A 12822-nucleotide genomic window follows, 5' to 3' on the forward strand; every position below is an offset into this window, starting at 1 on the left:
TAGTACTGGAACAGGAACACAGAAGGGGATAGGTGGGTAAAAGATAGTGACAAACAAAGGTTGAGGCAAGAAGGTTTATGGGAACATAGGATATACTGCGGAGAGAGTTTCCACCTGTGCATTTCAGAAAAGCTGGTGTTGATCAGAATGATCCAGATGGCCCAAGCTTTGAAGCAGTCATTGAAATGAAGAATGTCTTGTTGGGCAGAATGCTCAGCAACTGTTTGTTGGCTATGGTTTTTTCAGTGACCATTCATGCAGATAGGCAATTTGTTGGTTGTCATGCCAACATACGAGGGTTGTTTTTTAAGTAAGGGCCGTTCACGCGTATAGTCCTGTAGTTCGCGCGGACACCACAACAAGCCACCGCGCCACTTGCCGGCATCCTTCCCGTTCACACTGATGCAAGTTGCAGCTCTGTAGCTGACACGTATGCATTGGTATGCTACTTTATAATGTTTACGATTATTGAATCACCCGCCGCGTGTGAGATACGGTCAGTGATATGTTTTTTGACCATGAGAAGCCTATCAGCTGCAGAAGTTCATCGTCAGTTAACAGAATTTTATGGCTTGAATGCAATGAGTGAAGGTAAAGTGCATCAATGGGTTAGAGAGTTTAAAAATGGACGTCAAAACGTCCATGACGAAGAATGCTCAGGCCGGCCGTCTGTGATCACTGATGATTTGGTGTCTGCAGTCGAAACAAAGATTCATGAGGACATAAGATTCACAATTTCCACTCTTTCTTTGGAATTTCCACAAGTTTCAAGATCAGTTTTGTACAAAATTGTGTCTGAAAACCTAAACTTTAAGAAACTGTGTTCTCGGTGGGTACCCAGACTCCTCACAGAGGACCACAAAGGGAAGAGATTCGCCACTTCATTGGATTTTGATTTGTTACAAGGAAGAAGGGGATGACATGTTGAGTCAAATTGTCACTGGAGATGAAACATGGGTATCCCATATCACTCCCGAAAGCAAGCAACAATCGATGGAACGGCGACACACAACCTAACCCGTCAAGGTCAAAGCCAAACAGACACTGTCAAAGCGCAAGATCATGGCAACTGTGTTCTGGGACCGGCGCGGCGTTTTGCTAGTGGACTTTATGCCATGAGGAATGACAATCAACTCAGATGTCTACTGTGCAACTCTAAAGAAGCTCTGCAGAGCAATTCAAAACAAATGGCGCGACATGCTGACAAAAGGAGTTTTGCTCCTGCACGATAACGCTAGGCCTCACACCTCTCAAAAGACTTGGAATTTGATTGATTCTTTTGGCTGGGAAGTTTTGGACCATGCACCATACAGCCCCGACCTTGCTCCTAGCGATTTTCACCTTTTCTGGTACTTGAAACACCATCTTGGCGGGCAGCGCTTCAATGACGACGATGAAGCGAAAGCGGCCATGAACTCTTGGCTGTCGGAGCAGGCAGCTGAATTCTTTGAAGAGGGAATTAAAAACGTAGTTGTATGGTATGACAAGTGCTTAAATAAACAAGGCAACTATGTAGAAAAATAGGTAAAAGTGTGTAGAATCAGAAAATAAAAGTTTTTTTACAAAAGTATTTGTATCTTTTTTTAAAAATAAAAACAGCTCTTACTTAAAAAACAACCCTTGTGGAATGCAGCAGAGTGGTTGCACCTTAGTGTTTAGATCATATGACTAGTCTTGCAGGTATCCCTGCCTTTGAAGAGGTAACCTTCCAAGTGCACCTAGTTACCCTTCCCTGTCTCCACCCCATCCCTGTACACTCTCACAAGCAGCACTTTACCATCCCCTCCCCTACCCTGATATCCTCCTCCTCCCAGCTTCCTCCTTACCCCACCACCCAGACTGTTTCTCCCATCATGTACAGTTGCTTACAGTCTGGCCTTGACAGCCAGAGACAGTGGTCAGGTATGTGAAGGTTGCATTTGCATGAATGTGTGTGTTTGTGTGTGTGCATTGTCTAATTCAGAATATGGCTTTTTGGCTGAAAACTTACTTGTTTAACACTCTTTTTGCTGTGCCTGTCTATGACTCAAACATTTCTACTATATGCTGAGTCGCAATCTATCCTCTTCATAATATTCTCATTATTCCATCCTGGATTTTTCTTTTTTTGAACATTATGAATAAACGAATGAAACCCAACAGCTTTTCCTTCAAAACAACTACTTACTTTTTTTTTTTTAAATTGCTTGAGCATATTTTTCTGGGGAATATCATTAAGCAGTACTGTGATTGTTTACTGTTAATATAATTCACTTTAATTTTTTTTATTTTCTTCCTTCTTGTTAATGTGTACCATGGCCTGACTTTCTTCATTCTATCTGTACAATTTCTCACTTCATGAGTTTGATGGAACACAATGACTGAATGAACAAATGAATTCTAAAAGTCTATTGTGTCCATTTTGAACAAAATTTGCCCACTCTGATCTTTCAAAACTTCCATCAGAGTCAATCAAAGGATTGAAAATCATTGCACATTACTGTTATTATTTATACTGTTATTATTATGTTTAATACACTACTGCAATACCACTGTTACAACTCATTAATGTATTATAATTATCAGTACACATGCGACAGTGTGCTTTATGAGTATGTTCGAAAAACCTGCTCACAGAAACAGAATTCTCCCAGGGCTCATATCTCAGGTTCTGTTGATGACAAAAAGGGAGGTCAAGTGTCCTGAATAGCCCTTCAGTTAAAGACCATTATATGCCCAACAGAAGGATCCTCTTAGTGTAACTATCCTACAGTGCAGGGTCAGAGTTTGAATATTACACGTAAAAAACAACACACCAGAATGGAAGCAAATTGAACAGACTGTTACAGTACTACAACTCTTAGTTCATTGAGGACTAGCCACCACACAGATTTCAATACTGTTATAAGAATGTAATGGAGCAAATTTGTGTCTTACCATAGTACACTAACTATACCATATGCAACCATTCCAGATTAGACAAAGAACAAGATAATCATTATGTCAGAAACATAACAAAGTAGTAATCTCCACGTAATGGATAATGTGATATGCATGATTATCAAGTACTAATGTCTGCCACCGGTAGCTGAGCGGTCAGCATGACAGACTGTCAATCCTAAGGGCCCGGGTTCGATTCCCGGCTGGGTCGCAGATTTTCTCTGCTCAGGGACTGGGTATTGTGTTGTCCTAAGCATCATCATTTCATCCCCATCGACATGCAAGTCACCGAAGCGGCGTCAAATTGAAAGACTTGCACCAGGCGGGCGGTCTACCCAACGGGAGACCCTCGCCACATGCCATTATTATTATTATTATCAAGTACTAATATTTCAAACCCTTAAAACTCCATCATCTGTTAGAGATATACAAATGTGTCATATTCTATTTTAATTCATGTATAGTGAAAGTATATTATACCAAGTCATTCATTTTTGTTTATCAGCCAATACACAAAAAGCAATGATTGGAATAACATAATAACTACTATTATCCACCTTCATAAGATCATTTTGTATGTTTGAAGTTTGAAGTAATTATGTAAGTTTGACAAAATAATGAAACCCAACACATGTAAACAAGCCATCAAAAGGTACTTCCCATGTAATGTGCAATATGACTGCAAAGGGTAATGGAAATCTACGTTAAAATCTATGCCAAAAATTTGGTGGGAAGATTACACTCTTTTGACTAAGCAGCGATTTGCCCCATTTATTTAAATGCATTCCATGTGTTGTGAAGTGCTGTCTTTCAAGATCATCAATACTGAGGAAATAAGCATTTGAAGTGGTCTTGCAGATCTTTTTATACACCCTGTTTGCTTTTTGTATTTCTCTGTTCACACAAGAAGATTCAATAAGGTCATGTTTGTGTGGTATTCCTACAACAATAACTTTTTGATCCTCTGTTGTACACAGCGCATCTCTTAGCACTCTGTTTGCTACTATTAGTTCATTCTTATACACATCATTTGCGCCGCTCAATATTACAATGCATTCACTTTGTGTCACATAATTATTGTTTTTATAGTCTTTCAAAACTTCTTTTAGGCCTGCTCCACGTTTCACAACACTTGTAATATTGAGATCCTGCTGTAAACGAAGAATTCCTGCAATTCCTCTTCCGTGGCTGTCAGCAAGCAAAACTGTAGGCCTACTAAAGTTTTTAGGAGTCACTTAGTTTGCAACATCGAGACAGTTATGTTTTACTGACTTATTACACTTTGTAAATTTCCTGCCCAACGATTCCTATTTGTAGTCTTGGTGTGAGTTGCTTGTTTTAACATTTTTAAGTTCACAATCCATAATAAGATGTTGAAATCGATTTCTTAACGGAACTTTTAACTCACTGGAAACAAATTTAGGTTTTGCACATTTCTTTGGTTCACTGTTCTCCTGAAGTTGACCGAGTTCTTTATGTGATGGCTCAGATAGGCTTTTAATAATGTTTTCCAACAACAGAGCATGTTCTCTTGTGGCTTTCAGTTCTTTCTGCAGTTATTCGAGTACTATGATCTCATGATTTGCACGGCACATTTCACTCGCTGCCAGACGTCCGTTACACTTTGTTCCACACATACATGAAATGTTTTCTTGATTTATTTTTGCGAATCAATGCGAATGATACCAAATATGCAACAATGAACAAATTCTAATGCCACTTGATACAATTTTGTCGCATAACTTGCACCTTATAGACGCTAAATACTCGCAATTTATGGACCGATTTACTACCACATCTATATGCATTGCCAGCTAGGTGTGCGGATACAAACAGCAGTAAGAGAGAGCAAGAGGGAGACAGTGCCAGTGAGAGATAACAGTAATAGTAGGAAAGAGCAAAGGAGGCCATGACTGTGAGATAGGAGACAGCCACAGTTAGAGAGACACAATGAGTTGGGCTAAATGAGTAATTGTTAATGGGAAAGTGGGATGGATAGGTATGAGGAACATACACCAATGGACCAGTGGGTATAAGTGATTTACAGTATTGGGAGTTTGTGTGAGTGAGAGGCGAGTTTTGTGTTAAAAAGAACATGAATATGTTCACAAGCAAAGACTTTTTGGAAATTTTTTAAAGGTGACAGGAACATAGAATGAGGCAGCTTGTACCCCTCTTTTCAGTGTTTTAAACAGGAGTGCATGTATGGTTTTTATTATTTTCCAGTATAGCCATATCAGATTACTGTGCACTTAAATATGACATAAGTGGAAGTCATCAGATTTTTGATAGTATCTAATCAAAATTTTAAATAAATAAACATTGATACATGTTCAAGGTAAATTATCATATTTCATGTCCAGCTATCAATACCTGTTAACAGTATAAAGCAGGATAGATTACTACTCACCACAAGGAGGAGGCACTGAGCAGCAGACAGGCACACTAAAGGGATACTGCTTAATGCTACCAACTATTGGATTAGTCCTTCATCAGATATAGACAAAACAAAAAAAAACACATTCAGCATTTATAGCTCTCACACATATGGCCACTGTAATCACCAAGCACCAAGGCCTAACTGTGACAGGAGGGAGCAGAGATTTTGGCTATGTTGGACCCTAGGGGTACAGAAGAGGTATAGGGTGGGAAGGGGAAGAGAAAAGGCAGCTGATAATATCACGCAGTCAACTTTGAAAGTGACTACCTGCCATTTTATGCCATTATGAATAGCAATAAATTCAATTTCATATTGTTGTGTTCCATCTGAGCTTTTTCATTTTATAATAATACCTCCCAAAAAACTTATATAATTGAGGCCATGTCCTTTGAAGACTGCATGAATAGTTTGTGTATAAATATTTTCTCCATGCTTTTATAATCTTATATATAGGGTCTCATCAACAACAATCACTTCACTATCTAAATATGTAACACATAACTATGCTTTTGTGATACCACAGTACTTGACTTTTACTGGAATCTAGAGCAAAATGATAAGTAGGGCTTTGTTGTTGAGATAATGTGTGTTAAATAATCAACTGTTTAAATATTTTCTATACACTTTTGAAATTAAATTCCGAATTTTTTTCCATATGTTTCAGGAAATGAAGCTGTTTACACCAGGTGGTGTACTACTAGGATCAGTTGAACAGGAATGGACATTGATTAATCCTTCATTCGTTGTGCGAGATTCTGATGGGAATATTGAATATGTCATAGAAGGTCCACAACATTTCCCATGCACTAACTATGATGGAACAACATTCAGAGTATGTTTTACTAGAGAGTAATTATTTTTATGACTAACTTTTATGTCAAGAAAGGGAAAGTTGCTACTCATCGTATAGGAGAGATGTTGACTCACAGATGGGACCAACAAAAATACTGTGACAATTGTTGGCCAAATACTTATATTATGGCAGTCTTTTTGGTGTGCATTTCTGCAACTCAGCATCTCCACTGTATGATGAGTAGAAACTTTTCTTTTCATAATATTGTTATATTCCATCCTGGATTTTCATTGTTTAACTTTTATGTCATTTGCAATGCAATTATAATGGTTTGAGAGTGAAAAGTGATTACTTGGTGACTAGTTACTTTTAATGCAACTGTAGGACACAGCAATGTCACTTGTGAATTAAGCCTTTCAGGAGGATCTCGGAAATGTAGCTCATGTAAAAAAATAGACAGTTTATGTAGCAGCTTGGACCAGATTATTAATTATGCAATTGATGACGAGATCAGGCACACAGCTGTGAATGCTGCTTACACTAGTGTAAATACTGTAAAATTTCATGAATGGTATGGTAAGCATTGAATGAAGCATTCTATGGAATGGGTTAGTGGTGATAAAACTGTAAGTACTCAACAACAAGCCTTCCCTTCTCAACCCATCCGCTAAGCCTCTCCTGATCCAGGATTCTGGGTGACTTTTCCATAGCTCTCCACATTTTCTAAACCTCACCAATCTTTTTTCTTCAGCCCTCTTCCTTTCCCTTGAACCCTTCTGCCAGAAGAATGAGCTCCTGGCTCTAAAAGCTTTCATCTTTCCATAACATTTGTACATGTTTTCTCCTGCCACCACTTGGTGAGTAGATTTTTTGTCTTTTCCACTATATTATATGTAAATAATTAGTTACTTACCTTATTGAATCAGAAGCGGTGATGATTACTGGTCAAATTTATATACTACCATTCTTTGCTGCAGAAGTCCCGATATGATTTTTATAGATTACACCACCTGCTTATATGATTGCAAGGATTTTGCTTAATAAGAAAATCTTCTGACACCTCGACTTAACTGAGGCCCTTGGAGACCAAAGAGCATGATTAATAAAATGTTAGTTTTGAGTGAATGATATTCAAAGTTGAGACACTCCAGAAAATTCCATGAACAACTTAAAGAAAAAATGATTATTTGCACACTTTTGAAGCTTTATTGTAAATCAATGCTGAATTTTGTCAATTTAGGAAATTTTATTACTAAAATTCATAGATCACAGTGACGTTAATAGGAACACTTTAATGGCATGCAGTAACTTAATACGAGGGTCTTTTTTTTCTGATCACTTAGTATAGAAGCTACACAAGTGGCAGGAAGTGGACATGCACTTTAGGCTACTGCACATCTCTCGCACTACACACTCTGTCATTGCCAATCTCAAGGCATCAGTCTGCATTGCACTTCAGCCACATAAACACGGCTGCCATCATTGTTGCTCACCCCAAGTGTGGATTACGAAATGTAATTCGGTTTCTGCAAGCAGAAGGGAATAGTGCAGCAGAAATTCATCAGAGAATGAGCCGAGTGTATGGTGATATCTTCATGACTGATGGCATTGTGTGTAAAAGTTGCCAAAAGTTAAAAATGACCAAAATGATGTGCATGATGAAAGGAGCCAACAATTAAAGTCTGTCGTTACAGCTGACCTTTTTGAACGAGTTGACAGAATGGTACAGTCTTGACCTGGCACCCAGTGACTTTCACCTATTCCCTGAACTGAAGATGTGGCTAGGAGGGCAGCACTTGCAAACTAATGAAGGTCTTCAAAGCAACATTAATGCTCATTTGAAATCATTGGCTGCAACATTTTTTGAAGAGACTGTTGCAAAGCTTGTCCACAGGTACAATAAATGTCTCAATCTTTTCAGTGATTATATTGGAAAGTAACCACAAGTGTGCAAAACTTTTGGTAATAATATAATTGTTTTCTATGAACTTGTCTTTTATTTACAGCCCATTGGAGGTTAAAGGAAAAAAAAAGAAAAAGAAAAAAACTGCCCCGTACTAGAGTTGAACAAGACTATGAGTCTGTTCGGGGTCTGTTTCCAACATACTGTCATGTTCCTTTGCTAAATGACATTCAGCTTCCTCATAATTTTGACTCACTGGCTTCAATGTTCTTGCGGCTTCATGGTGCACAAGTTACTGCTAAAATTCATGATTCACTCATGCCACAAAGGAAAGTACAGCCTGTAGTTCTCTGTACTTCAGATATTTTAACTTAGGTTTTTCATTATTTATTTCTAGATCACGGAAGACACTGATATTTCTACTGCAACAATGCTCTTTCTTGTTATTAGCATTTTGAAAATATTCCAGCTCTTCATTGAGAGATCCTTTGTAAAACAAGATGAAGGGTGATTTCTTTTGAAAATGAAACCACTGCATTTTTCTCAAGTCTTCTTGAGATAACCATTGAGTCCACTTAATATGATGAAATTATTTTCAGATATCTGGACTTGGAAATGAGCAATGCCAACTCATCAGGTACAAAAATTCAAGGATTTTATCTGGCAACCTTTTCAATAATTCCAAAATCATGGTCATGTTCTATATAGGAATGACCAGAAATTATGAATTTGTGGTCTACAGTTTCAATGTTTGTATGCTAAGTAATGTAATGCCAGGACTTCACAATGGATTAACTTTAGCTTGACTTCCAATATTGTCACTGAAAGCTTTGTTGTGTTTCAGTGATGTGGGCAACTACTTAAAGAGTGTAAAGTACAGGAAGAAATTTCTTGACACCCATGAGCAGCTTGACTCTCATGCCAAATGTACAAAATTTGTAGGCCCACAACTGTCTTGCATAATATGCCCTGCTCAAAGGATACACAGATATATGGAGTGCCATTGGCAGGTCGAAATACATTTCTGTTCATGAACTGTTATATTTTGAACTTTTTTTTTGCCCTGAATTTTCCCTCTCTAGCTGTCTGTGTCTTATGCAGATGTAATTCCTTTACAAGAGTCAGAGTCTGAACATTTTTGTGTCTCCATGAGCTATAAAATTCTGCAACTTGTCAAACAACACACAAGTTTTGGTACATAGAAAACCAGACTGAAGGCAGCATTGAACACATATCTATAATTCTCTTTAGCAGGTGGTTAATTATTTTCTGTGCAGAACTCATTATAGAGTTCATACATTTTTGTTATATTTAGCTTAGAATCTAAATACTTCATGACAGGAAATTACATTCTATTACAATGACTACCACATTTTGGAAACGAGTTTGTATGATCCATAACAATCTGATCTTGTTCATCAGGAAGGTTTTTCCTGGTTATTTATGTCCTGTTCAGTCTTTTGATGAAACTTCAGTGGGAGAATCCTTAGACAAGACATTGACAATGTGTTTGTTCCTTACCAATAACATTAACAAGAAAAACTACTTACATACTCTGAATCCTTTCCAAATATTAAGTGCAGCTTACATTTTTTTGCATCCATGGCACCTTTCTTGGCTGCGTTAGCTCTTGCATCGAAATTGAAGAGTTAATGATGTTTGGAGATTCTAGTTTTCTAGATATTAATATTCACCAATTATTTACTGTCTTTCATCTTCATTAATACTTTCATTACAAAGAAATTTGCAATTGTGAGTGTACATCTTACATTACTGTGTTCATGAACTTTCCCCTGTTGATTTCTATACTCTTTTCCTTCATTCTGAAATCTAGAACTTTTATTTCTTTTCCAATTATCTGGTCTTTTTAATTTTGAAGTGGGAACGAGTAGGATTGCTGCTTACTAGTTAGTGATCCAGCAGGCCAGTTCTGTTGCTGCACTCATGCACTGTGCTCCAGATGTAGGATATGGTGATGATAACTGACAGAATACATGTTCACCCAGTTGTACATTTATTTGTGGAAAAGGAATGCACCACCAGTGTACAATATTTTCTAATACTGAAAGTCTGTGATCTCACAGTTGTGTGACTGCAGTATCAGGTGTTGAACAATAGGTGTGTCTGGACACTATTCCTGGAGTGTGTACACTCCTTAGTGATCGAGCACATTGTCTGATTGCACAGCTGTAGGAAAATGATGGACACATGAGCAAACAAAACCGATAACCATCTTCCTGATCCACATGGTGCTGTGTACTTAGGGATCATGAGGAAATGGGACAGTGCTGTCTAAAGAATCCCATATGTGTTGTTGAGAGCCTCACATTAAGCTTGACCGATGTGGCCCATGACAAGCAGAATCATACTTGTGGAGAAGTATCTACACTGTTCTGTTGCTCAGTTTGCACTGGTCTCTGCTTTGTCTTGTGTGTGCCCATGCAAAAGGTGCTGTTGCCAAAATTTGCCCTAAAAGTTAATTTGTGCTGGGTACTTACAGCTTGTGGTGGCCGCAGCTATGGTGTATGCATTTCTTGGCATGCCTGCCACACAGATCCCTCTTTGGGGAGTGGAACTTGGGAGCAGAGAGAAGGTGCCAGTAATCAGCTTTTGTCTAGGATGTTGGGTGTTCATGAACTTTCTGATGACATCAGCAGCAGCATAATGGTGGTGGGTCAGTCTGCCATGACTGTGTGGTGGCCAGTGCCTTGACACATGGCTGGCTGAGCACATGGTGGGTGATAATATTCTTCTCGGGTATGCAGCCGGATCATAATGTCTTCATGACACAATATTTCCATGGTCCAACTGGCCGCCATCTTCAAGTGAGAGTGCTGGTGCACGATCTCGCCAGAACTGACTTCCTAGCGCAAGCTGCGGCCCCTATATAGGCCGCAGAAGACCCACAACACGTGCGCGAGAAGGTGCCGTAACTGCCCTCTAGTGCAGTAAACATACCGTGCCACCAGTGGTGGAAATAGGCGAAATTGAGATATCTGACATCAAAAAACAACGGTCTGTGTTTCGATCGTCGGAATAAAAAAATTTTTTAATTTTTGACAGCGATATCTCGATTTCGCCTATTTCTACCACTGGCGGCGCGGTATGTTTACTGCGTTAGAGGGCAGTTACGGCACCTTCTCGCGCATGCATTGTGGGTCTTCTGCGGCCTATATAGGGGCCGCAGCTTGCGCTAGGAAGTCAGTTCCGGTGAGATGTGCACTAGCATTCTCACATGAGGATGGCGGCCAGTTGGACCGCGGAAATATTGTGTCATGAAGACGTTATGATCCGGCTGCATACCCGAGAAGAATATTATCAATTATTATGCCGGGAAAGCCTTCGTAGCCACACATGGTGGGTGTTTAGCTTGGAAGACGCTAACACACAAACAAAGTCTGGTTGGCAGTTAATATTAGAAACAAAGGGTTCACAAGTTGCACAGTTTACACCAAATAATGAAATAAAGCTTTCACAAAGTAGCACTGTTCATAGTCACAAAGTTCACTGACTGAGTCTGATATGGAAGCACAGTGTGGCACCTGACCTGGCCTTGACACTCAAGACAGTGGAAGAAGAGGAACTGCATGAATCACCTTAACTTTGGTGAATGTAGTATCGTTGTGACTCAAACACAGATCCTGGAACTGCAGTGATGGGTGAAGTCCAGAGTTCAGTGTGAACACAAACATAGAAACTGGTGCAGCAGTTAATCCAGCCTCAATGTCTAATGCAATGGAGGCAGAGAGATGTGGTTGCAGGTCCAGGAGCTGTGATGGACAAGCTACCAGTAACACTGGAGCTGCTGAGCAAAGCTCAATAGCGATCAGCAGATGATACAGCCAGCTGGAAACAGAGTCTCTACAGCAAGTGATGGCTCACGGGGCATGTTCTAACCCCACACAATGACTGGGCTGCATGCAGAATGCATTATGCAGTGTGACATTTTTAGTACACAATCCAGGAAGCTCAATAGCGATCAGCAGATGATACAGCCAGCTGGAAACAGAGTCTCTACAGCAAGTGATGGCTCACGGGGCATGTTCTAACCCCACACAATGACTGGGCTGCATGCAGAATGCATTATGCAGTGTGACATTTTTAGTACACAATCCAGGAATTTAATGCAGATGCAGTGGCCATTGCAAGTGAGGTAGTCTACTGGCAGCTTGGCTAGAGGTGCAGAAGTTATGGACCAAGTGGTTGCACTGGCTGTGTGGGCAAGGTGGGGGGGGGGGGGGGGGTGAGCTGAGGCACAAGTGGCGATGTGGCATCCATGCATCAGTGGAAGTGCTTGTGTGGGTGTAACTGGATTGTCTCCCTATCCAGTAGTGGGGGAAGTATCATTAGTCAACAGGTTCTTTTATACTAGATAAAATATATGATGAGTTGCTGGAATGGAAAAGACTTAAACATGGTGTGACCCTGAGTAGCACAGCTGAATTTGTGGCTGTACCACATTAGAGCACAACTTTACGAGAGTACAGCGCAGCAGATCGGTGTGTACAAATACTTTTCAGGTGCCATGCAATGTTGGTACATGTGGTTGGTGGACAACCATAGGGGTGCACAAATAGTCTACTAATAGTGGGATCAAGGTATTGTGTGATGGTGGTACTTCCCCATGAAATCTCCAGGAATGGTGACTTATTGGCTGTAGATGAGATTGGCAGGTGATGCACTGATCTCTTCCTTATGTTCACAGACTGAGGAGTACCAGTAGAAGTGCTTCTATCCAGGCGAAATTGTGGAAAGTGAGGGAGACTT

The 12822-nt window shown here is 39.7% G+C and overlaps 1 protein-coding gene across 1 annotated transcript in view; it reads left to right on the forward strand.

The window, feature by feature from the left end:
* Window positions 1-12822, forward strand: part of LOC124614921 (phospholipid scramblase 2-like) — a 152907-nt gene that overhangs the window by 94272 nt on the left and 45813 nt on the right. Inside the window, exon 8 of the mRNA XM_047142984.1 lies at window positions 6024-6191. Within this exon, the coding sequence (XP_046998940.1) occupies window positions 6024-6191 (168 nt within the window). The remainder of the gene's footprint in view (window positions 1-6023; window positions 6192-12822) is intronic.

This window comes from Schistocerca americana, chromosome 1 (assembly GCF_021461395.2).
Source record: "Schistocerca americana isolate TAMUIC-IGC-003095 chromosome 1, iqSchAmer2.1, whole genome shotgun sequence".
NCBI classification, from domain to species: domain Eukaryota; kingdom Metazoa; phylum Arthropoda; class Insecta; order Orthoptera; family Acrididae; genus Schistocerca; species Schistocerca americana.